Source organism: Silurus meridionalis, chromosome 26 (assembly GCF_014805685.1).
Source record: "Silurus meridionalis isolate SWU-2019-XX chromosome 26, ASM1480568v1, whole genome shotgun sequence".
NCBI classification, from domain to species: domain Eukaryota; kingdom Metazoa; phylum Chordata; class Actinopteri; order Siluriformes; family Siluridae; genus Silurus; species Silurus meridionalis.
The window spans coordinates 2,101,705-2,127,077 of record NC_060909.1 but is presented as its reverse complement, the minus strand read 5'-3'; the positions used below and the strand labels follow the sequence as shown (position 1 = coordinate 2,127,077).

The 25,373-nt window shown below is 41.3% G+C and overlaps 2 protein-coding genes across 3 annotated transcripts in view; one reads left to right on the top strand and one right to left on the bottom strand.

Moving 5' to 3' along the window:
• The window catches only part of mindy2 (MINDY lysine 48 deubiquitinase 2), a 37,158-nt gene extending 34,615 nt beyond the window's left edge, over nt 1–2,543 (top strand). Inside the window, exon 9 of the mRNA XM_046840734.1 lies at nt 2,143–2,543. Within this exon, the coding sequence (XP_046696690.1) occupies nt 2,143–2,316 (174 nt within the window). The 3' untranslated portion in view covers nt 2,317–2,543. The remainder of the gene's footprint in view (nt 1–2,142) is intronic.
• An 805-nt stretch (nt 2,544–3,348) lies between these two features.
• Nucleotides 3,349–25,373, bottom strand: part of rnf111 (ring finger protein 111) — a 36,579-nt gene continuing 14,554 nt past the window's right edge. The window contains exons 3-14 of one of the 2 annotated variants that reach the window (XM_046840730.1): nt 22,158–22,278; nt 13,405–13,553; nt 12,231–12,446; nt 11,316–11,668; nt 10,063–10,312; nt 8,821–9,187; nt 8,136–8,261; nt 7,926–8,043; nt 7,661–7,738; nt 6,818–6,913; nt 5,426–5,529; nt 3,349–4,925 (exon numbers count right to left, since the gene is read on the bottom strand). In XM_046840730.1, the coding sequence (XP_046696686.1) occupies nt 4,808–4,925; nt 5,426–5,529; nt 6,818–6,913; nt 7,661–7,738; nt 7,926–8,043; nt 8,136–8,261; nt 8,821–9,187; nt 10,063–10,312; nt 11,316–11,668; nt 12,231–12,446; nt 13,405–13,553; nt 22,158–22,278 (2,096 nt within the window). In that variant the 3' untranslated portion in view covers nt 3,349–4,807. The remainder of the gene's footprint in view (nt 4,926–5,425; nt 5,530–6,817; nt 6,914–7,660; nt 7,739–7,925; nt 8,044–8,135; nt 8,262–8,820; nt 9,188–10,062; nt 10,313–11,315; nt 11,669–12,230; nt 12,447–13,404; nt 13,554–22,157; nt 22,279–25,373) is intronic. The other variant, XM_046840731.1, reaches the window with a different exon arrangement.

Genomic DNA, 25,373 nt, shown 5'->3' with positions numbered 1-25,373 from the left:
CAGACTGTGGCATGGAGGCGATCAGTATGGAGATCAGACTGTGGCATGGAGGCGATCAGTATGGAGGAGATCAGACTGTGGCATGGAGGCGATCAGTATGGAGGCGATCAGTCTGTGGCATGGAGGCGATCAGTATGGAGATCAGACTGTGGCATGGAGGCGATCAGTATGGAGATCAGACTGTGGCATGGAGGCGATCAGTATGGAGGAGATCAGACTGTGGCATGGAGGCGATCAGTATGGAGGCGATCAGTCTGTGGCACTGCTGAGGTGGTGTGGAAGCCCAGGTTTCTTTGACAGTGGCCTTCATCTCATCTGCATTTTTTGGTCTCTTGTTGATCATTTTCCTCTTTACAATACCACATAGATTCTCCATGGGGTTCAGGTCTGGTGAGTTTGCTGGCCAGTCAAGCACACCAACACCATGGTCATTTAACCAACTTTTGGTGCTTTTGGCAGTGTGGGCAGGTGGCAAATCCTTCTGGAAAATTAAATCAGCATATTCATAAAGCTGGTCAGCAGAGGGAAGCATGAAGTACTCTAAAACTTCCTGGTAGACGGCTGTGCTGACCATGGACTTGATAAAACACTGTGGACCAACACCAGTAGATCACACGACTCCCAAACCACCAGTGACTGTGCAAACTTTACACTGGACCTCAAGCAACTTGTATTTTGTCCCTCTCCTCTCGTCTTCCAGACTCTGGGACCTTGATTTCTAAATGGAACGCAAAAGTGTCTTTCATCTGAAAAGACGACTTAGGCCCACTAAGAAACAGTCCAGTCCTTTTTGTCCTTTGTCCAGGTAAAACACCTCTGACGTTGTCTCAGGTTCAGCAGTGGCTCAACACAAGGAATGTCCCAGTTGTAGCCTGTGGATACGTCTGTGTGTGGAGGCTCCTGAAGCACTGACTCCAGCTGCAGTCCACTCTTTGTAAATCTCCCCAAATTTTTGAATGGTCTTTGTTTCACCTTTTTCTACCACATTATTTCCTTCCGTTCAACTTTTTGTGAATGTGCTTGGATACAGCAGTCTGTGAACAGTAGCTTCTTTACCGACGACCTTTTATGTCTCACCCTCCATGTGCAAGGGGTCAATCATTGTCTTCTGGACAACTGTCGAGTCAGCAGTCTTCCCCCATGATTGTGTAGCCTGAACCAGACTAAGACACCATTTAAAGGCTCAGGAAACCTTTGCAGGTGTTTGGATTTAATGAGCTGATTAAAGTGTGATAACACGAGTTTTCCATATTACATTTTATTTATTTTTTTGACAATATTAAAATTTTCTGAGATACTGAATTTTGGGTTTTCATCAGCTGTAAGCTAAAATCATCAAAATATGAAATGAACAAACAATTTTTTAATGATGATATCAATTATATAAATTAAAGATCATCCATCCATCCATCCATCCATCCATCCATCTCGTTTCCTTTATAAGGAACACCTACTTTCCTGTTATCTCACCAGCTTATGTTGTAGCAGCTAAGTGGAAAATAAAAACAAAAACAATTTTGATCGTTAAATGTATATATATATATTTATATATTTATATAGTACAGACCAAAAGTTTGGACACACCTGCTCATTCAAAGAGTTTTCTTTATTTTCATGACTATGAAAATTGTAGATTCACACTGAAGGCATCAAAACTATGAATTAACACGTGGAATTATATACATAACACAAAAGTGAACTGAAAATATGTCATATTGTAGGTTCTTCAAAGTAGGCATCAAGAGAATGCCAAGAGTGTGCAAAGCAGTAATCTAAGCAAAAGGTGGCTACTTTGAAGAACCTACAATATGATATATTTTCAGTTGTTTCACACTTTTTTGTTATGTATATAATTCCATATATAATTCCACGTGTTCATTCATAGTTTTGATGCCTTCAGTGTGAATCTACAATTTTCATAGTCATGAAAATAAAGAAAACTCTTTGAATGAGCAGGTGTGTCCAAACTTTTGGTCTGTACTGTATATATATATATATATGCAGGGACAAATGTGTGAAATTCCCTGTAGTTGAGCAGAAATACTCACACAAGCCCATCTGGAATAAACAGCATGTTTAATAGTATTATTATAGTATTATTTGAAGCTCTTGTTATATAAAATCTCTCTCTTTCTGTTTCAGGGTATAGAAACAGAGAGAACGGGACGAGAGGGAGATAATGATAATCACTGCCTGATTTCTGGAACCCACACACCTCGGCAGATGTTTTGTTTCTTCCTGGGTAATGTTCTGCCAGGAAATTGTTGCAGCGGGTTTCAGTTCTTGTCGTTTTTGGAAGCATTTTTCCTTCAGTAAGTGAAATGCATGCTCGGGTGAATTCAGGTCAGGGGGTTGATCTGAAGTGTGTCCCAGGCTGAATAAATAATGCCACCCTGTACCCTGGAGAATTCCTTCCTCTGCATTTGCTGTTTACATTTTCCACTTGAACTACACACCTGTTTCAGCATGACATGCCACTGTGCACAAAGCGAGTTTCATGAAGATCTACTGTAGGTGGGTTGGAGTAGACGACTGCTATAGAGTTCTGACCTCAACTCTACTGAACAATGTGTTTCTGAATCAGCACAAATCTCCACCAAATCTAGTGGAACATCTTCCCAGAAGAGTGGTTATTATAAGAGCAAATGGAGACTAAATATAGAATGAGATGTTCATATAGTTCAGATCTCTGATGGGTCTATTGTGGTTGTTTAAATTTAATGATGGCGAACAGCAGTGTGAAATCTGTTCCTGTAAATACGGCTCACTCACTGTTTTTTGTTTTTAGCACCATCCTGTGTAAACTGTAGACTACAGGGTGAGAAAATCCCAATACATGTTCATGAAATACTCACACATCAACCACATCTGGCACGATGTTTGATGTTAATTCTGATTGACACTTCATTGGTTTTATACATACTGATATAGAAATTTTCCTTTTCCCCAAGAAAATAAAGGTGCTGGTTAAATCAGTCACCATCTTGAACCACACAAAGCGGTTCTCCTTCACGTGCTGAGCGTTTTGACAGGTTACACCTTCATCCCAGTTATAAATATAAAAAGCGTGGTGATGTCACGAGACATCAACCCGGCCCTCTAGACTCTAAGGGGACACCTAGAGTCTTTTTTTTGGGGGGGGGGGGAATTTGGCTGTTTGACCTGCACGTCACATGACGATGGAGTCAGCAATCACATACGATACATTACATACGTTTGTAAATCAGTCAGATATTTACACACACTGATATAATCCTTTTTTTCCAGGTGATGGCATGAAGTATAGAATGAGATGAAAAAAATAAATAAAATGCACCATATATTATCAAATAACCACAAAACATCAAGAAGAGTTACCTAACTTTATTAATATTATTATTTTAAAACTAACATGAATCCCCAGGTGCATCACCTCAGGATCATTATGTCTATAAATGCATGGATACCTGCCATTAAGTACTGTATTCCAACACCCCAGTCATCAAAATTTTTTTTTTTTTCCTCCTAAAACTCTTTAAACGGAGGAAAACTCACGGCTTCAACACGTCATTTTCGATGCACTCCTGTTTTTTTTTTTGTTTTTTTTTTTGTCTCTCATGTGCAAGTATATGCAAGTTAGCTAGTTAAGAATAATATTAGTGTTAGGCTTTCACAGCAGCAAATAAACAAAACAAAAAGAAACAGTTTGCTGCACAGCTCAATAGAGAGAGAGAGAGAGAGAGAAAGAGCGAGAGAGAAAGGAGAAGAATGCATTCATGAGAGTGTGTGTGTGTGTGCGTGTGTGTGAGAGCACGTTCCGTTGGCATTCATCTGAACAGTGATGTAAGTGTCATTTTCACCACATGTGAACAGAGAAGAGAGAAAGGAGAAAAAAAATATCCAGGAAAGCGTGAGGAAAACCAATACTCAGTTTCAGAACTCATCTGGGATGTGTGGTGACCGTATTTGTGCCAGAGATCATCAGCACGTGGCCTAACACAGCTCTGATTGTAATGATACAATGAAGGAAAGAGGAAAAAAAAAAAAAAAAAAAGAGATACAGGTGACATTCAAGTTCCCGATGGTGCGTCTGAGGTGCGAGGCGAGACCCACGGACGTACGGCGATCCCCCCGGAGGTGAGGAGAGGTGGAGAACACTGATAAACAAGAGCACATCTCGAACATGATCTCACTTCCTAATAATCAGGAATGTGTTGATTCGCTTGAAATAATAATAAAATAAAGAATCGTTCGCAGTTCACACCCTCTAATCAATTACACTGATGTCCTGCGATGGATTTCATAACGCTCGTTCATATTCGATTGGATTCCAGTAAAAGCAAGGCATTAGGTATATATATTAAAACAAAAAAAAAAAAAAAAAAAAAAAAAACAACACGGTTCTTTACTTTCTCTGCCTGCAAATCTGTGAAAGCCCGGACAGGCTCGTTTATCATCTATAATGTGCAAAGAAATGCATTGCAAGGATCCATGCAAAGGAAAAAAAAAAAAAAAAAAAAAAAAAAAATATGACACTTGTGGAACAAATAAAAAGCTACATAAAAGCTTTATAAATACAATAAAATTTGAAACCCTTAAATCTAAAAGGACGTTTCGAGCATTATTGGTACTACGATAGCTGGCGATTTGTTTGTTTTTTTTTCCGGTTTTGCGGTATCGGATCTGCACAGGTAAGTCATGCCATCTTTGGTTGAATGTGTTACTGGAGGAAAAGAAAACAAAACATACGACGACCAAAACGAAAAATAACCAACAAAAAAAACAAAAACAAACAACAAACAAAATAAAAGTCACTAGAAAAACAGCATCAACTTTCGGAGGATAACTGCGCCTCGATGTCCACTCTACAGATGGGGCACTTTTTGTTGGTGAGAAGCCACTGATCCACACACAGCTGATGGAAGAGGTGCATACAGGGGAGGCGCCTGCAATAAAAAAAATAAATAAATAAATAAAAAAAACCCACAGATACGCTGAGTCAGAGTGGAGCTGGATATGGAGAGTGAAGGAGAGCGAGAGACGGAGAAAAAGCACGAGAGAGAGAGAGGAGGAAGAGAGAGCAACAGAGGAAGACAGAAACAGATATAAAACAGAATTCAACAGACATAAAAATTTAAAAAGAGGAAGGGAGGCGGAAAAAGAGAGAGACCAAGAGAGTGAAAAACAGATAGTAAAGTTCAACAGAAAGAAAAACAGAGAGAGAGAGAGAGAGAGAGAGAGAGAGAGAGAGAGAGAGAGAGAGAGAGAGAGAGAGAGCGCAGCATAGTGACATTCAGGATGAAAGATCGCCACATAAGCAAAGATACAGTGATTATAATATTATAGTATCCTTCTAAAGATTATTGGTTTAAACTATAATTCTGATCTCACACACACACACACACACACACACACACACACACACACACACACACACACGTATTACCTGACGTCCTCTCCTTCCTCCAGTATAGACAGACAGATGGTGCATTTCTCCTCTGTGTCTTCCTCAGCGCCCTCCTCCTCGTCCTGCTTACCGTGCAGCTTTCTCTGTGAACGAGACACAAAGACATCACACACATCATCTCACGCACACACAGCCCGAGGTCTACAGCAGAGCATCTACACTAAACTTATCAAAGTGTAAAATCTACGCTCGACTATTACTCCAGGAGAATGATCTGAAGTCCTCAGCCTGGACTTGACAAGATGCTAATACAAAGTATGGCCTAAAGTTTGTGGACACCTGGCCATAAAATGTGTAAGTGCCCCCCTACACATTTATAACAACCTCCACTCTTCTGGGAAGATGTTCTACTAGATTTTGGGGTGTGCTTGTGGAGATTTGTTAGTAAAATCAGGTACTGATGTAGGTGAGATGAGGTGAGGAGTGCACTCAGCATTTATATCCATTGTTCAATAGTTCTATAATCAGGCCACTCAAGATCTTCCACTCCACCTCATCTACAGCAGATATTTTTGGAGCTGTCTTTGTGCACATCCCTAATGCTGGAACAGGTTTGGGCCTTCCAGGTCAAGTGAAGGGAAAATGCAATGCTCCTGCTTTCAAAGATGTGTACTTCCAAATTTGTGGGTGAAACCACATATGGGTGAAAAAGTCGTGTCCCAAGACTTTTGTCCATATAATGTATTTGCCAGACTTGGTGATCCCGAACATGTGAGGTAGGCTGACGTGGTAGGAACGTATCTTGATGGCCTTCTATAGATCATGAGTTTAGTGTTTGTATGGCCCTGTATGGAAAAAAAATTAAATAGTAGCCTACTGTAACAGATGGATAGGAACATTATTGATCCCAAAGTTCACTGGTTAGTGTTTCCATAGCAGGTGCATTTTCCTTCTATTAATGGTAATGCTATGGTGTTCACTCCAAGTCTAATAGCTGCACTATCCAAAACCAGCATGACTAGGCATTACTGCAAATAACAATAAACATATACCATACAGCCAAAAGTAACGGGACAGCAAACTTTCCCCAGCCCTGTGTGGTTCTTCAACAAAACTGTTACCAAAAACTTGGATGTGTCCAATTGTATGGGACCTCTTTGGCTGTGGGAACATCCCCATCCCCTCTGCAAAATCTAGTGGAACATCTTTCCCAGAAGAGTTATTAAAACAGCAAATTTCGACAAAATGTGGAACAAAATGTTCAAAAAGATTCACATGCAAATCCTATGGTCAGCTGTCCACAAACATTTGCCTACATATTGTAACTCTATAATGATATTTTCTTTCGCTGTTAGGAACAGATCTGAGATATGTGAATGGCTGTGAATGTAGCAGACGTTATTCACCACCACAGACGGACTGAATGCTCACCTTCTTGTACTTGTGCGGATAAGTGCACCTCTCTATAGTTCCCTGAGAGGCTCCTCGATTCACAGTCCCCAGCCGCTCCTCTAAATGCAGCAGATCCTATGAAATACAAATAAATCATTAATTCAAAAAACATAATTGCGCTAATATTTAAAATGTTGCTGGCTGATTAATGCCTAAAAATCCATCCATCTCACAGGGAAGTTGTAATTCCTTCACATATCCCAGCTATGTAGTGTCAGAGCGCAGGGTCAGCCATGACACAGCACCACTAGGGCACAGAGGGTTAGGGGCCTTTCTCAAGGGCCCAAGAGTGCCAGCTTGGTGATACCAGGGAATAAACCCCCAACCCTTGATAAGTAACACTACCCCAAATAAAGTCTTCTAAACTTTGCTTCTTCAGTGCTGGAAGGTTAGCAGTATCAACTCTTTCTTCATCTAAAACCTCTTCTAGAAATATTATGTATGGACAAAAGTACTGGGACACCTGACTTTTCCAGCCACATTGTGCTTCAGGAACTTCTTGAATGTAGGAGCAGGAGAGCAGGAGACCCAAAGCTGTTCCAATGCCCTTGTGCACAAACCTAGCTCAATGAAGATACATTGGTTGGAGTGCAAGATCTCCAGCTGTAGAGCTCTTGAACAATGACTTGGAAAGCTGACTGCACTCTAGGCCTCCTCAGATCACCTCAAATACATCAGTTCCTGACTTTAACACACTTGTAGCTAAATCAGTAGAAATCTCCAAAATAAATCTTATGCTCAGGTGTCCAAAAACTTTTGTCCATGTAGTCTGTTGGCTTTTTTGTTAGTATTTATCATTTGAACTCTAACCCTTGCTCTTACCTCGTAGGTTCGGCCAAATGTCATTCTAGATGAGATGTAGCGAATGTGAGGATAGGTGACCTCAGACATGCTAGGGTGCTAAAGGAGACACAAAACGGTGAAAAAATTAATAAATACAATTGATAACGGTATTATCTATCTATGTTGTAGGTGTGTGTGTGTGTGTGTGTGTGTGTGTGTGTGTGTGTGTGGTTTCACCAGTACTTCATTACATGTTAATGCGTGTTAATGTTTATAATGATGGCTGAACAAAAGGAGTACTCACCATTAGAGGGATAGGGAAATGGTGCAATCTGGGTGGGGGATGGTAGTGGGGCAGATGAGCATGCAAATGCCCAGAAGGGTATGGTGCTACGGTCACGCCGGCTTCGATACCCAGCTCCCTAATACACACAGACATCAAAAATAGACATAAGAATTTTTTTTTTAACCCCCAAATTCTTATATTGGAAAGCAAGTAGGGCAAACGTCTCACCACGTAGTTCTCTGGTCAGTCTGACGTGGGTGCGACGACATGGTCTGGGGGACGTGGATATGGTGCCCGTGACCGTAATTGGGGTGCATTCTGTGAGGATGAGGGGGAGGTCTTTCGTGTGCTCGGCTGTAGACAAAGAACAAAAAGGTCAAAAGTCTCTTTTTAGAGGTTATGAAATAAACGCGGTACGATACGTCCCCTAAAAAAAGATGTCATATTACCGAGAGGACACCTAGAGGACATGGCAACCCTCTGCCAATTTCTTGTGTTTCTTTCGAGACACGTCTTATTTTTAGATTCACTTTTTTTCCTTACTGAAGTTGGTGTATGTAAATTGAACGAATTTTACGATTTAAATCACACACACCCCCCAGTTAAACACAAACACACACACACACACACACACACACACACACACACACACACACAGGGATTTAAAAGAAAAAAGCAATAACAGGAAACAGTCATGCACACTTCTTGGTGTTGGTGTGGCTTAAGAAGCAGCTGGAAATTGAAACATCTGTTCCATGAAACGAATGATTATAAATAAACGATTTGGAAATTTATTAATCTTTACAGTAATACATGATAAAAGAAAAACAGAAAAACACTGCTCAGTAGGCGCTGATCAGATACTTCATTCATAGAAGGTCTGGCACCAAATAAAAACCCAGGTGTCACTCACGTCGGGTGCTGCATCATTCTCCGCCTCTGAGCCTCCATCCTCTGAAGCATCTCGTGCTGATGGAGCCTCTGCACGGCATTGGGGCCCAGCACGGGCAGGTGGTGCTGGAGAGCCTGGTGCTCTGGGGCCAGGTGCTGTGGCAGAGGGGCAGCAGAGCCTGGAAGGTGGTGGGGTGGTAGAGAGGGGGCAGGGGCAGTAGGCACAGTGTGGCCCGGGCCATGAGAGGGTATTGACGTGTGGTAGGGGAGCACGGGGTGGGGAATGACGTAGTCGCTTTGAGGAGGGGGCTGCGGTGGGGGAGGGGGGTTACTGTGAGAGTGGGGACATGAAGAGGACTGGTGGTGTAAAGAACGTGCCAGAGAACCGTCTGTAAAACACACAAAAGGTAGCATTCGTAACGTGACACTTTAAATTTAGAACATCATCTGGATTAATTAAAAAAAAAAAAAGGAGGAAGGTAGTGGCTTGGGAAATAGATTGAACCAAATGGATGTTCTTTTTTTGGTAATAACAAATATATTTGTATATAATTTTATATATATTAGGGGTGACATTATGAAATTACATATTAAATGTTAAAAAACACACATGTACACATCTGTATTACCCAAATGGGGTCTAAAAAATATCAACTATTTAAACTTGATTTACTTTTATTTAAATCAATTAGTTTGTGCATATTTAATCAATATAATAGTGTATTGCATTAATTTGATTTATTCTATTTAATTTTTTCTAAAATAATAAAATATTTTCTATATTATAAAAAAAAAACAAGCAATTTTGTTTCGCTTTTCTCCCTCTAACTGTACCGAACCGTGACTTATGTACTGAATCGAAGAAAAGAAATAACTGCTGCCGGCTGTAGAGATGAAAGCAGAAATGTATCTGACTGATCGAGAGGATCATGTGGGAGAAAAAGAGAGAAAGGAATGTGGAAAAGAGATACATGAAAAGGCAGGTGGTGAAATTCGCAGCTATTATCCCTCTAAACGCAGGCCCACCAGGGGAGGCCGAGCACTCATTCGCATTCTACCCCGCCTCTGTTCCCAAGGAAAAGCAGCAATTAAATCTGACTGCTGGCCACGTACTACCTGCAGCAATTAACACATTAAACACCAGGTGCTTTGCCTAATTACCGGCAGCACTCGAGTCGGGTACGAGCGCAAATTTCGGCTATTCTGGCTATTCTGGTCCAGCTCCCACAGGAAAAAAACACACAAAATGAAGACTTGTGCTTACAGGGGGAATGCATGTAGTGCCTGCAGGATGAAAGCTGGGACTGGGGCTGAGGTTGGGCCACCATGGCCGGGCTGAAAGTGTCCACCACGCTAGGCTGACTCGGACCCGGGGTGGCCTGGGAAACGAAAGCAGGAGGCCGAGAGGTATTGCCTGGACAGCACGGGTCGAAGGCGGAGGTGCTGCTGAAACTGCTACTGCTCGAGCCACTGGTACGTACAGCACTGCTACTTAGATCTACTGGTAGGGTCTGCTGGGAACAACAAGGAAAGAAAAACAAATGTAAAAATGCAGCAAGGAACACAATCAGCCCGAAGTGTGGAAATAAAATAAACAAAAAAAATAAAACAATTAGCGGATAATGATGGACGCTCCATGAGGAGGCCCGTATCTAATCCTGTTTACTGCTTTGATGTATTAAACATGAGTTCGCTTCACCCGGCCGTCTCACGTCTGTGCATATCTGAGTAGTAGCTTTGGGCCCAATCATCAAACGCGTCACCGTGCTTCGCAGGCACCTTTTTTTTTTCCTTTTCTTTTTTTAAATACATAATATCCTAAATCTCCGCTTGCATTATTTAATATTGTGTTGTAAAAAAATAGGATCACAAACACACAACTCCTAAAGGATTAAAAACACAGAGCTCTGAATTGACCCGTGGGCCACAGTGATGCTTTTATTACGAAAAGAATATAATTAGAACCATGCAAATGTCTTCATTTTACATCGAAACTAGTTCAGGCAATGGATTTTCTTTTTTATTATTATACAACAGAGGAGCTGAGACAATTAGTTCCATGTAAATTATTTAGAGCTCAGCTGGTCTTCCGGTGTGAAAGAACAAAACGCCACTTCGAATTAAAATGAACCTTTAATAGAAAGTTTGATTCGTTTTCAAAAGCAAAAGAGGAGAAGAAAAAAAACGGCGGGTGAAACTGGGACAGCTTCGCCAACCTTGTTGTGAATGGTTTTTTTTATGCCATGCCAGCTTAAATGGTTTAGTTCTACCAGTATAAAACTAAATTACATGTATACAATTAAATGAAAGATTTATTTTATATTTATTTTATAACAACGTATTACAGTCTAGCAAAATATGTTAAATGGACACTGGATTTATGAACATTTTGTGGAATTCTCTCCTAATGATACACATTTGTGACCTGGATTTAAGTATTTTCTGTCATATTAATGAAAAATTACGTTTTCTGATCCATGCGCCAGTTTTACAAGTTTAGAAAATCAGCCGCTGTACCTGGTCGTGGTACTGGGGCCCGGCACTGACCCCTGCGCAGGGTACAGGCATGGCACCGGGTCGGTCGAGGGGGCAGCTGGGCTCAGGAAAAGGCAAAGGCGGTGGCACGGTGCCTGCGTGGTGATGGTGGTGATGGTGGAAGTGATGCGAGTGGCTGTGCGAGTGCTGAGATCCGGGCTGTGGGGGGACGTGTTGCTGCGTCTGGCCGGCCTGCATGCACCCTGAGTGAGAGTGATTCAGGGAGAGATGCCCTGAGGAGGGACCACTGCAGGGGGAGTGTTGAGGGCAACACGATGGCAGCCTGGGCATCGCGACGCTGCCGCTCTCAGCAGATGAACCTCTTCTGGTGTCTTCTAACAAAAAAAAGAACAAATCGTTATTAGCATTAAAAATTTGCCAAGTCAGGGAAAGTTGAGTAGCTGGTGCGCCTGTCAATCATATAAGCCACGCCCCTTTACCTGAATCACCAGTCAAATTAAATGTCAATGTGTTGAGATGTAAACCATTACCAGTAACAGACCAGTTTTATCAATAACGATATTTTACTGAGTGTTATTGTTGCTGTTATTAAGTGAGTCACTGCAATTGAACCGAATCATTTAAACGGCTGATTGATTCAGGAACAAACTTTTTGTTTGTGAAATCGAGCAAAAACAGGTGATGTGTACAAACATGAGTAACCTCTTGTTTATTGAACTATTGTATAAAATCAATTTCACATTTGTAATGCTACTGATTTTTTTTACTTTTTTCGAGTGATATTGATTAACTATATGAAACCTACTAGACTTTATTACATGATGTATGCGTGCACTATGTAGATGTGTTTTGTCTGGTATTTGCGATACTTCAACTTGCACGTTGTTAATGCAACATATACGATATTATTGTAGATGATTATAGGCTTCTAAACACCTTCTGAAGTAGTGGTGATGTTGCTGGGCCCTGGAGCCACACCGTGGACCTCCATCGTGCTGTCGGGGGCCACAGCAGGGCAGCTAGTGGAGGAGGGGCCTGGGGCATCCTGGGAGGGCTCTGAGGTAGAGGCAAGGAGGGAGGAAGCTGAGGAAGTGGAGGAGCTGGCAGGCTGCACGTGCACACTGTCTGAAGTGGTTGGCACGACTGAAAGATCTGAGGAGATACCCAAACACACACACACAAAATAAGAATAATGTGTGGATATGTTCCAAACCAGATGCCTGTCTTTAAATTGCTAATTTGGGTATGAAACTGTGCGTGCGTGTGTGTTGGAATTGCATCGGTGGCCAGGGACCCCAGGAGGATCGCTGCTGATTAACATTCCACAGTGAGCATTCCATCTGCTTTTCTTATTCACAAATTAATTTCTCCTCCTCGAAAGATATGCAAATGCAGCCCTATCTCGAAGCGCTATATTTCTTCCATCACATCTGCCTGCTTTCACCCCTTCCACCCCACTAAACACACACACACCACACACACCTCTTCCACTTGCAATCAAATCTGAGTGACTGTAAATTAGCTTTTTTTTTTTACCTTAAGATCATATGGCTGAATAAGTAAAGACACACACACACACACACACACACACACACACACACACACACACACACACACACACACAACCACCTTTATCCAGAGTGGCAGCTTAATTGGTTTTAAAAGCATGGCTCATTCTGGTTTACAGAGCACAGGCAGCTTGCAGAATGGACAGACTTCATTATGCTGCCCGTGAAAGAAAATTAGAAACCCGCACAATTACGACATCGGCGAAAACTTTGGACGTGCCGCCGATACTATTTATACTTTATCTAAGGGTATGGATCCATCTTTATTTATAATACTCACTTGTAATTAGTTTACAGTGCAGGAACAGGCATAAAACCATTTAATTTGCCAAACTAATTTCTCCTTCCACACACACACACACACACACACACACACACACACACACACACACACACACACACACGGAATCACTGCTTGTGCACTTTTGCAGTATACTAAATGATCCAACACTCATCCACTCTCTGTTTAAACGTTGATGAAAAGTCGGCTTCAATTATCTCCCTAAATGTCAGCCTGCTTTAAGTATTTTATATGATCTTACCGTCCTCGTCCACAGTCAGGTCCACTACCTCGCTGGCACTCTGTCTGATGACTGTTGCGAGACGATGGCGCCCTCTGCCATCCTGAGCCCGACTCTGAGAGCAACTCGGCCCCCAGTGCATTCTGCCATGACCCCCCACTGAACGTGGCCTTGTGTACACAAACAAACAGAGCAAACATCATATTAAATCAATTACCAAACATCTGAGTGATTAAACGGAGAAGTTCGCAATCATTTCAAAAAGTCTAAAAGCCTGATTATACGCTATGTGGACAAAAGTATTGAGACACCTGACTTTCCCAGTAACATGTCGTTCTTCTCCAAACTGTTACCACAAAGTTGGAGGCACAAATTTGTATATGATTTCTGGATGTCTTAGCAAGACTTTTGGCCTTCATGAGGCTCTATAAAGAAACATGGGTTAGAGTAAAAGATCTGCTATAGAGCTCAGATTTTAGCCCTACTGAACAATGAATTGGAAATGCTGACTGCAACCCAGGTCCCTAATGCCCTTTTGGATAGGGGTGTAAGATAATATCGTTACATGCGAGTATCGCAATATTTAGTTTGGCGATACTGTATCGATTCTCAAATATGCAATATCGATAAAAAAAAACCCAACAACTTGATTTTAGAGGTCATTAATGCAAATGCAGATTGAACTGTATTCTGGTTAAATAAATGTATTTTTGGTCAGGCATCCACAATTATAGACGCATGATTGTTCATAAAATAAAATAAAAGCCCATTGACGACACTCGATCCCGGTTTTGCATGAAGTATCATATGATGTGCATCGTGATGAGTCTGAATTGCACATTTATGACTTACTTTTGATAAATCTGGGATCTAATTGTCAGTGAAAAGTACTGTTTACTACTCTTATTTTTGGAAAAGGACAACTTTTACACATAAGACCAAGTAAAAAAAAAAAAAAAAAAAAAAAAAAAAACTCAATGGGAACAAAAATGAACAAGTTGTAAAAAAAAGAACCTAATAAGTGCTATATTTATTATTTATCATTTATTATTCGTTTACTAATTAAAATATTAATATTCAGTCCATTTAGCACAATTTAATAATTCAGTAAATGCTTATTTTTTTATGTTTGTAATAAAGTACTACTTTACATGGAGTGTTGGTTTTTTGTCCAGTATCCATATAAAAAATTAAAAAAATCGGTTGATTAATCGATTATCGGTAAGGATGATCCAACCTAGCTATCGGTATTGGTAGAATCCATTAATGGTCAACACTAATATAAATAAAATACACCCAGACCTTGCTGTAGTAATCAGATTGCAAAGTCAGTAGAGATGATACAGTAGCCAGGGTTTTGATTTTGCACAGCCAGGTGATCAGCATTCAATAGAATCAAATTCCAAGAAGGGGAAAAAAAAACAAAAAAAAAAAAAAAAAAATCAGCAACTCAGAAATAACGAGGCATTATTGTGGCAAAAGTCCAAAATTCCCACTTAATTGGGATCTATTCTGTAGAGACTGTGGAAACTGGGTAGACAACGCACAGGGACCAAATCCATAGGAATGGCCCAGGAGCACCGGTTGCCGCAAAGCAGGGCGCCGTGGGAAGCAGAGGACAGAGGTGTAACTCAGGAAGGGCTTCGGGGGGCTTTGTGTGCCCTGTCTGGAGACTCGCAAACCTCCCTGCCTCACAGCCCTCCCACCTTAGGCCTGTAACCTCAGATTGCATCATTAATACATCAAAACAAAATGATTACCAACAAGTGCACGGGGCCTCGGGGAGGCGCCACGAGACCGCCGGTGTGTGCATGCACGTGATATGTAAAAAAGCAAACAGGCTTCTGAATCTAGTGCAAGATCTTCTTTACACAGCATACACAGACTGATACAGAAGCAAATTAAACACTAAAATTAAACTTGAGCAAAGAAACGTAGTTAAATCATTAAGTTATTTCTGAAAGCGGATAAAAAAAAAAACCCTGATGGCTTCAAGCGGAACCTCCCTCTTCTGTAGCATTCTGTAATAAGGAAGGACGGCCTTCTTCAAAAGCGCTGAATAATTCATAATATGGAAATCAACAGACGCGGGAGGGGCATGAAATCGAAAGGAGGAGCCCGACATTTTTGCATGTACAAAAGTATTTGGACATCTGACTTTTCCAGTTATATGACGTTCTTCCACCAAGTGTTACCAGAAAGTCGGAGGCGCACCAATGTATACGACGTATTTGGATGCTGTAATATCAAATTCTCCCTTCACTTAAACTAGAAGACCTGAACCTCTGTTCACAAAGCTAGGTCCATAAAGATATGGTTTGGAGTGGAAGATCTACTAGAGCTTTATGGGATGAACTGGAACACTGAGTGCACCCCAGGCATCCTCATGTCAGCTACATCAGTACCTGACTTTACTAACACCCAAGTGGCTGATGGACCCAGTGGAACATTTTCCCAGAAGAATGAAGGTTATTATAAGGGCTAAATATGGAATAGGATGTTATGTTCAGGTGTACACAAACTTTTGTCCATATAATATATAAAGTAAGACTAGTTATTTGCTCAAGCAGCGTTGCTAAGATCCCAGAAAGAGGGGGCATCACCTCCAGGGAGGGGATTCTAATTACCCAAGAAGGCCAGGGATTATTTTGTAAATACCTGTTTACCACTTTGGTCTTCTGAGGCCTTGGTGAGAGGGAAAACTGTAAACAGAGGCACTGGGGGTAACGTGTGTGTGGCAAGAACACCATCCTGATGCCTTCTATTGATTGTTTATGAATTTTTATTTATTTATTTATTTTTTCAAGATCACAATTACTACTTAAACACTACAGGCAGTCACATATTCCCTTTCTGAATTTCTTATGTTATACTCGGAGATGGGTCAGTGTTCGTTCTCAAAAACAATTCCTCGATTCTTAATGAGGTTCAGTAGGTTTGCTGAAGCAGAATGTTATACACATCTATAGCCCTGCTCCAGCTGGAGTTGATTAAGGGGCTTCCAATGAGACGGGAGAAGTTTATGATTTGGAAAAGTAATAATTCTGGAGCAAATTACTTTCTGTCCTTGAGCACCAAGCTCCCACAGAAACGGTGGTCCAGCTCAGAGGGACCTGCTTATGACACATTAAACAAGGACTTCATGACACTGAAGGGAAAAAGTGATATGTGAATGATATAAATGTTGTTTGGGAATGGAATGTTCGAAAAGCACATACGATCAGGTGTCCAAAAACATTTAACCATATACTGAATATCATTTAAAATGTTCATTATTGAAAGTGAATGTTCACGTTAACTGCGACGAACTGCCATCTTAAGCGACATGCCGTTCCTCACTTGTAGTGAAAAATAAGCAACCGGAACTTTGGAACCCCCAAGAAAATTTATCACAGCATGAAAAAATGCACTAGGTCCAACACATGCATGAGGTTCACACCAAAATGTCCTGAAGCACGCAGTAACCTCTCTTTGCCCAGTAAACTGAACATCTTGACCCCTTAACACCTTCAACCGCCCACCTCTGCCCACCCCTGCCCCCCTCCCACCTGGTCAAACACAGAAAATGGCTGCCATTCTCTGCATTCTCAGGCAAGTCGGGGCAACCAGAAAGAATAAATAAGGCCTCTCTGTCTCTTCTCTTTCTCTCTCACTCAGAAATCACTGTTCCCGGAAATGCCTTTTATAAAAACACGGTAAAACAGCCACAGAGCACAAAAGGGCAAGAAAAGGAGGAGCAAAAGAAAGAGAAAAATGACGAGTATGTGGGTGTGGGAAAGAACTGAGAAAAGCGGCATACTGAGACAAGCAGTGAGAAATAGGATAGAAACGAGAACTGGAACATATTGGAGCAAAACAAGCTACAAATGTATGCGTCGATATCCGAATCACAGAACCATACACCTCACCCTCACCTCACCTTTACTGAACAATGAATTGGCACATCAGTACCTGACTTTACATACACCCTTGTGGCTGAATGACCACACATTTGCAGAAGAGGGAAGGTATAAATTTGGAATGTGCACGCACACACACACACACACACACACACACACACACACACACACACACACACACACACACACATATACATACATACACATAAAAATCAACAATCTGTTGGTGAACTTTTGTGTATAAAGTGCAGGGAAACATGGTGACATGAAAAGAGCGAGACTTCGTCACTTGGTGAAAGTGTACACAAAGTGAAAGAGAGGAATGTGTTGCATCCTAAACATCCGGCTTTAAGCGTGCAAGAGTGTTTTAAGAGTGATATCCGTCCGTGCTGTTGGGGCGTTGGAAACCTAGAGCTGCTAAATCCAGCCTGGCATCTGCATGCCACAGAGAGGCTTTGGCCCTAGTCAGGGTGACTATGCTGACTGGCATTCTCCATTAAACACAAACACACACACTGCAAGAACAGTAAAGCTGTACATGAGCTTAAAAACCATGCAGATCTTAATATTACTGCTTAAATAATCATATAGATCACAATCAAATAATCACAGACTTCTACCTCGTATTTATTTATTTCCAACCACAATCTGTATAAAGACTTTGATCCGTTAAAATATTAAGGTACTGCATATTCACTCACGGTTACATTTTTTTTTTTACACTTTATTATATTTTATTTTTATGCACATAAGGACTGTGCTATCTATGTAATCTATCCATATTATAAAACTATATTGGAGTCTTACATTGTAATTAACAAGCATATGTACAACATGCACAAGTGTGCAAGCTGCCACACACACACAATTTTTCATCTGCCCTTGGTCACAGGTCTCTCACTTCTTCAGAGCTGCAAAGACCATCAGCCATTAATCACTCTTGCTCATGTGCGCTTGCGCGCTCTCTCTCTCACACACACCTCCCCCTCTCTTTGCCTCTAACTGCTTTCCTACATTCCTCAGTTGAGAGATGAGGCAGATTGGCATTCAGATCCACTACCTAACCCCAGTGGTCCTATCGTCTGCCGCGTGCACACACACACACACACACACACACACACTTCCTCCCTCCCCCATAAGAACATGAGTCTACAGAAGTGCACCAGCACGGTGGTGCTGCCTACCATGTTATCAAGAATAATAGGTTTCCTGACCTTTACGAAAACAGGAGAGATAGAGCCGATGATATCGAAAGAATGCGAGAGAGAGAGAGAGAGAGAGAGAGAGAGAGAGAGAGAGAGAGAGAGAGAGAGAGAGAGAGAGAGAGAGAGGTGCTACAGAGGGGGAGGGGAACACAGTAAACAAGCCAGAGGCTCATCAGGGCTGCTGAGTGGTGGAACTGGCAGCGATGCAGGAACGGGGTATGTGCTGCTCGAGCACGGTGCACTTGTGCACTTGTTCACTTGTTGGTCTTGTGATATAGGCATGTAGAAAAATTATTTTTGTTTCTTCTAAAAGTCTAAAATTAGGGTGGAACAGAACACACAATGTACACAAAAGGGCACCGTGGTTTCTATTCTTTCTCTCCTCTCTTCACGATTCAGACGCTCCGTATACAAGAGGCAACGAGAGAATGGTTTCTCCACCACACACGCTACGAGACTCACCTACGCGAAGACGGTCAAGTGATTCAAAACATAAGATAATGGATCGAGGCGACTGAATAGAACACCAGCCAGCAAGATGATGTTCGTGTGCTTGAGCTCCTTGAAGACATTGTTGTTGGTATGAAGGTTGGCTTGAAACAAACCAAAACAAAAAAAAAAAAACAAAGCGTTTAAATGTCCTGCGCAAAGTTCTACCCTCCTTAACCCCAAAGTGCACCTTCAGGATGAACTGGAGCCTCCTCCATATAAATGTCTGATCTCACTTATACCCATGGACCTAAATAAACAGCGCAAGGCCAAGCCCTGGAATCTGGTACCAAACGAGAAGAAAATATTTCAACAGCAAATGGGGAACAAATCCGGAACGGCGTGTTGAAACACTGATATGGAGGTGATGGTCTGTGGAGCACAATATAGGAACATGTACTTGGTTGAAGGTGATGAAGAATTTGAAGGTTCAGATGAGCATGTTAACATTGTTATCATTTTTCTTTTACCTTAAGTGCAATAAATAAATAAATAAATAAATAACCACCACATGAATCTTCAAAAGCCAAAAGCTTGTTAACGTTCTCTCAATTGTACAGATCTCAGTTTAAAGCGAGTTCCGGTGTGCCGTGCCGAGGGTGTATTTTTTACATCTTTGACCACGCTCACTATTACTCACTACTGATTGGACTGAAACTGCAACAAACCGGACGCTCATTTGGACTGTGATACGGGCCTGTGTACATCTTGTACACCTGTTCGTTTTGAAAATGCTAAATACAAGGTTCCTACACATTTATTCCAAAATTCCACCTTTCCAGGCTCAAATATGCAAACAAAGATTTTTAAAACAATATTAAACATCTCAATTAATTCATTCTTTGAAGTTCAAACTATAACATGCCTTATGTTACAACCTCTGATGTCCAAGTCAGAATCTCTGATGTATGCAACTATATTACCAGATAATTTTCGGAAGGCTGTAGCGTCTGTAGTTCATACAAATCGATCCCAAACCATGTTAATTTTATTAAAACTGCAATTCTAAACCAATGTAATGCTAATCATTAAACTGTAAACCTTCAATCCTACAGCAAGTCCATGAAAAATGGCTTTTGGCCATGTCCACACGAATACACTTTGAACACATTATTTATCTCTCCGCTTTGTCCACACTGAGACGGCTTTATCAGTCAACGAACTTTTTGAAAACATTCTAGACAAATTTAAAAACAATGCGGACTGTGCGTGAAAAAAGGTTACATTTTTAGCCATTGCCGTGATGTTTCAAAGAGCCCGAAAGTAAATAAACGGCAGGCGGAAATGAAAACGAAAGTGTGGACACGAAGAGTTTTCAGAAATGTACCCGGATTAGTATAGACCTGTAGCTTTTGCTTTACGAATTTAATATTTTAGAAACTCGAATATGGTAAGAGTATGGAAACCAAAACTATTTTTTCAATACTCAGTGTTTACACCGAAAATAATAATCTAAATCACTGCAGAACAAATCTACTGATGTAGGTGAGGTGAGGAGGCCTGGGGCACAGTTCCAATTCACCCCAAAAGTGTTCAAACTGGTTGAGTTCAGAGCTCTCTAGCAGGCCGCTCAAGATCTTCCACTCCAACCCATGTAAAGCACTGGTCAAGCTAGAACAGGTTTGAGGAAGTTTGAGGAAGAACCAAATATGGCTGGAAGTCATGAAAAGAGAGTTATCCCAATACTTTTGTTCTTATAGTGCATATTTTGCCAAAAAAAAAAAAAAAGTCAATAAGTCAAATGTTTTAAAATTAATAACCAGTCTATGAGACTAGCCTTTTCTCATTTTAAAGCTCAGGTGGTGAAGCTTTTGCATAATGCAGATTACACTGAGGTATTACACAGTAGTCTGTACGCATAATGAGTAGGTTAGGTAACAGACCACATAATATACTAGCATTGGTTATCTCATTGATCCTATTTTAAAGAAAAGAGTATCTGGTGGGATTTAGAAAGTAGCAATAAAACATGATAATAGCACCAATAAATGAACCGGCGCACCAATAAACCAGGTCACATTTACAATTTTTGCACCGCCAGCAAACCCAACAGCTTTATATAAAACTCCTGTATTGTATACAATGTTTGTTCTGCAAATTTTCAAAGAAGTGAATAACATTCGATGCTTGTTTTATTTGCCTGCATAAGTTTCAACGTTACATTCAAAGTTCTTTTTGCAATTTTTTTTTTTTAAACCAGAGTAAAAAAGTCGTTGTTGACGTTGCATAAATGACAACTCAGGCCAACGTGACCTAGTTCTGAACAAGGAAAATCCCTGCCTGTTTTTACGGCTCTGGGTTACTGAGCACAAGAGGTTGGGCAAAGGAGTCTATAACAGGAAACTTAAATGTAGTATAAAAAAATATATATATTTTTTTAATTTTGCAGGATAATTTTGGTTCAAGCAACCAGATTCATCAATCACATGCACACAGTACACTTACTGCAGGGCTACAGAGGCCACGCCCCTACATGTACGGTACATTCCTCCATAATGCACATTTTATACAAATTATACTAACAAATAAATCAATGTAAAAAGAACATCTGTGTATTTGCATGCTGTAAGATTTTTCTCAGGTTGTGATATAATCATGGCTGCATCACTGTTTGAGATACGGGGCTGCAGATACGGCAAAATGTTATCTTAGTAAGGACGTGACTCAACTGTTATTGGGGAGGAGGAATAGCTTAAAATAATTCACCAATAAGCATGGGTATAAACGAGTTCACGGCTTTGAAAAGTCTGATTTTATGTTGATTAACTCTTTTGTCAAAGGCCTTTTTTATGGAGAGCCTCAGGGAGAGAGAGTATGACCTTGGGATTCTCTGAAACTGAAACTAGTCTGTCAAAAAGACACAGACTTTGTTCGATCTTTAATGCTGGAGAGAGAAAGAGAGAGAAACAGAGACCTGGGAAGTGAAGGGAGGAAATACATTAGCTCTGACTGAGCCTGACCTTGTAGTCCAAGGCAACAGCTGGGAGAACCATGAATGCCTACACACAAGTGGAGCCTGTCAGCTTCATTTCAGGGCCCAGATGTACATCCTCACACACACACACACACACACACACACACACACACACACACACACACACACACACACACACACACTCTGAGATCCACACTGGGGCCAGACACAATGTTAAAAGGCGCATTTCGCTCTAGACAATCTCACCTGTAGGCATCTCCTACAATTTCAACCTCGCTGTCGGTGGAAGTGACGTTGATCTCCTCGCTCGCCGGAACCGGGGGTGCGGGGGTAGCTTCGATCACCACCACATCTTCATCCAATGCACCTGAGACACACAAAATATTAATCCTTTAGTCATATCCTTACAATAAAAAGACACCACACTCTTCTGGGGGAAATTCCACTCGAATTTGGAGTGTGCTTGTGGTCATTTAGGAGTGTAAACAAAATCAGGTAATGATGGTCAGAGCTCTATAGCAGGAGATCTACACCCCAACCCATGTGAAGCATGTCTGCATGGAGCTGGCTTTGTGCACGGGTGCATTGTCAGGCTGGAACAGGTTTGGGTCTCCTAGTTCAACAGAGGAGAGAAAATCTCATGCTACCACATGCAAAGACATCCAATACAATTGTGTACGTAATAGTTCGTGTGAAGAACCACATGAAAAAGTCAGGTGTCCTAACACTTTCGTGCATACAGGATATGTGCTCAGTGAATACATCCAGCTAACACAGACGAATAACTTTAGAACAAAGTGAAAGCATCGAGTGACGCACGAGCGCTTCAATTTCAAGACCACACGACTTCTGAGAAAGCCCTCAAGAGTTTCCAAATACCGAGAGAAAGCCACATAAACACCACGTGAACGTCATCTGCCCTCCTTTCCTCACACTTTCTCTTACAATTTACAAAAAAAAAAAAAGGTTTGAGTTTGGCTATAAAGTCAGCATGTGTTCAGTCCCGGGGTACAAATGTAGGTCATGCTTTAAAATAAACAACAACTCAAATATAGAAAAAAGAAAAAAAAAAAAAAGATGCAGCCTGAAGTTTGCAAATGCTTGTTTTATATGTTGTTGTGCTTTCTGTGTTACTCGCATCTGATTGGCTGCTCACCCTGCTGTTTTCCTCCCATGAGCAATCTCAGGGTGTTTTATAAGGCGAGTTACAGACTGCGTTTGTGGTAAACAGGAACGCAACAAGGTCAGTGCTCAGACCGCACACTGCAACAAGTCAGTTTGCAGGCCGTCGTCCCAGAAGAAAGTCTCTTCTAAAGCTGGCTAACGAGAAAGCCTTCAAACACATTGTGGGAGACAACCTGTCCCCAAGAGCATGAATTACTTTAACCATGTCCTGTGCTCCGATGAGACCAATTAAGGTGGTGTCCAACATGTGTGGCGACGCTCTGGTGAGGAGAACCAAGAAAATTGTGGCCTTCCTACAGTCAAGCATGGTGGTGGTAGCATCATGGTCTGGGGCTGCATGAGTGCTGCTGGTACTGGGAAGCTGCGGTTTATTGAGGGGAACATGGAGTCCAACATGTACTGTGACACTCTGAAGCAGAACATGATGCCTAGCTTCAGAAACTGCCCGAACAACAGTTTACCAACATGAAAACAACCACAAGCACACCACCAAGATAACAACTGCCTTGCTGAGAAAACTGAAGGTGATGGAGCAGCCAAATATTTCTTCAGACCTGAAGCCTGTCTAGACGACTGGATCAGAACATCTCCAAAACTGCAGCTCTTGTGGGATGTTCCTGGTCTGCAGTGGTCAGTGTATCAAAAGTGCACCAAGGAAGGAACAGTGGTGAACCGGCGACAGGGTTGCGGGCGGATGAAGCTCATCGATGCACGTGTGGAGCGACGGCTGGTCCATGTGGTCCGATCCAACAGACGAGGTCCTGTAGCTCAAACTGCTGAAGTTCATGCTGTTAATTTCTCGACAGGTCGGAAACAGGTTTGCAAACCCTGCACTATAAATGACAAAAGCATTGGGACAACTCATATTTCCAGCCATATGTGCTTCTTCCCCAAAACTGTTCCCATAAACAATTGTAAACGATATAGTGGGATGTGATCGCATGAAATTTTCGATTCACTTGAACTCAACACTTAAACCGGTTCTGCTGCCACATGATTGGCTGATTAGTTAATTGCATAAATGATCAGGTGTTCTTATGAATTTGAATGTGAAGGAGAGAGAGTGATTTATAACAGGTGCACACAAAATCATCACACATCCTTGCCGTTTTCCTATAACAATGGCAACACTTCCTACTAGGAAGTAAGTGCAGGCAATAGGCTATTCCATTTTAGTTTTGTATTAACCACAGCATCTCCTGAAAGAACAGATATAAAAAGTATGCTATAAATTTTCCAAATCTAAAAAAAAATAAAATCCCAGCAGATGAGGATCTGCCATGATAAGAACTTCATCAGCTGTGCAAATAGCACCAAATGTGCTGCCAGTACTTTATCTGTCGAGCAGTGTGACGCAGACGTCGCATCGGCACAGCGTCTGCTTGTTTGCTTCTCGTGCTAGGGAGAGGCGAAGGTGCTAAGCAGCAGCAGCACTCGGTAGGGTTCACTGCCCTAACAACACACCCAGGAGGATGGTGGTACTCGCTTGAGTCGCACACCTCTCCCAGAGTTCGCTCTTATTCAAAAGCCAGGCGAACAAAATTGAACGAAATGTATATCCTGTGCTTAATTATATTTTGTTATGGTATGAAGTTGCATTTGTTAATATGGGAAAGTGATATATAATGGGATTATATACACATACACACATTAGTTGAATTCAGATTTCTTCAAAACCTGATTAAAAGAAGATTTAAGCTCCAGAATCAATTTAGCATGTAAAGCCACAGGGCTGAGCAGGACTGCGATTGGAACAGCTGACTTTTCCAGCCATGTGTTTTTTTCCCTTTCTAACTGTTTCCATGGTTTGGAGTGGAAGATCTTGAGAGGCCTTCGGGACCTCGCCTCACCTACATCGGTACCTGACTTTCCTTGTGGCTAAATAAAACACAAATACCTTTGTAGATAAATTAATCTACACAAAATCTAGTGAAAGATTTTTCCAGAAGAGCAGAGCTCATTATAACTGCATATATGGATTAAATGTGGAATAGGATGTTCATAAAGACACACACTTGGAATAGATTTAAAAGGTGTAGATGGACAGGGGAAAAAAAAAACAGGACTAAATGTTGATAAATTAACTACTAAGGTTTTTGCTTTTTATTTTATAACTACAAGGACCATCAGGAATTCAGTGGTGAGTCAGAAATCTAAGAAGAACAAACACTGCACCATAAAAGCCTACTACAATGAGAGGTCTGACTCTTTCAGCCTTGAGCTTTTGTATTTTTAACATTTCTCTAAAGGATTGGAAGTGAAACCAACATCGGCCCT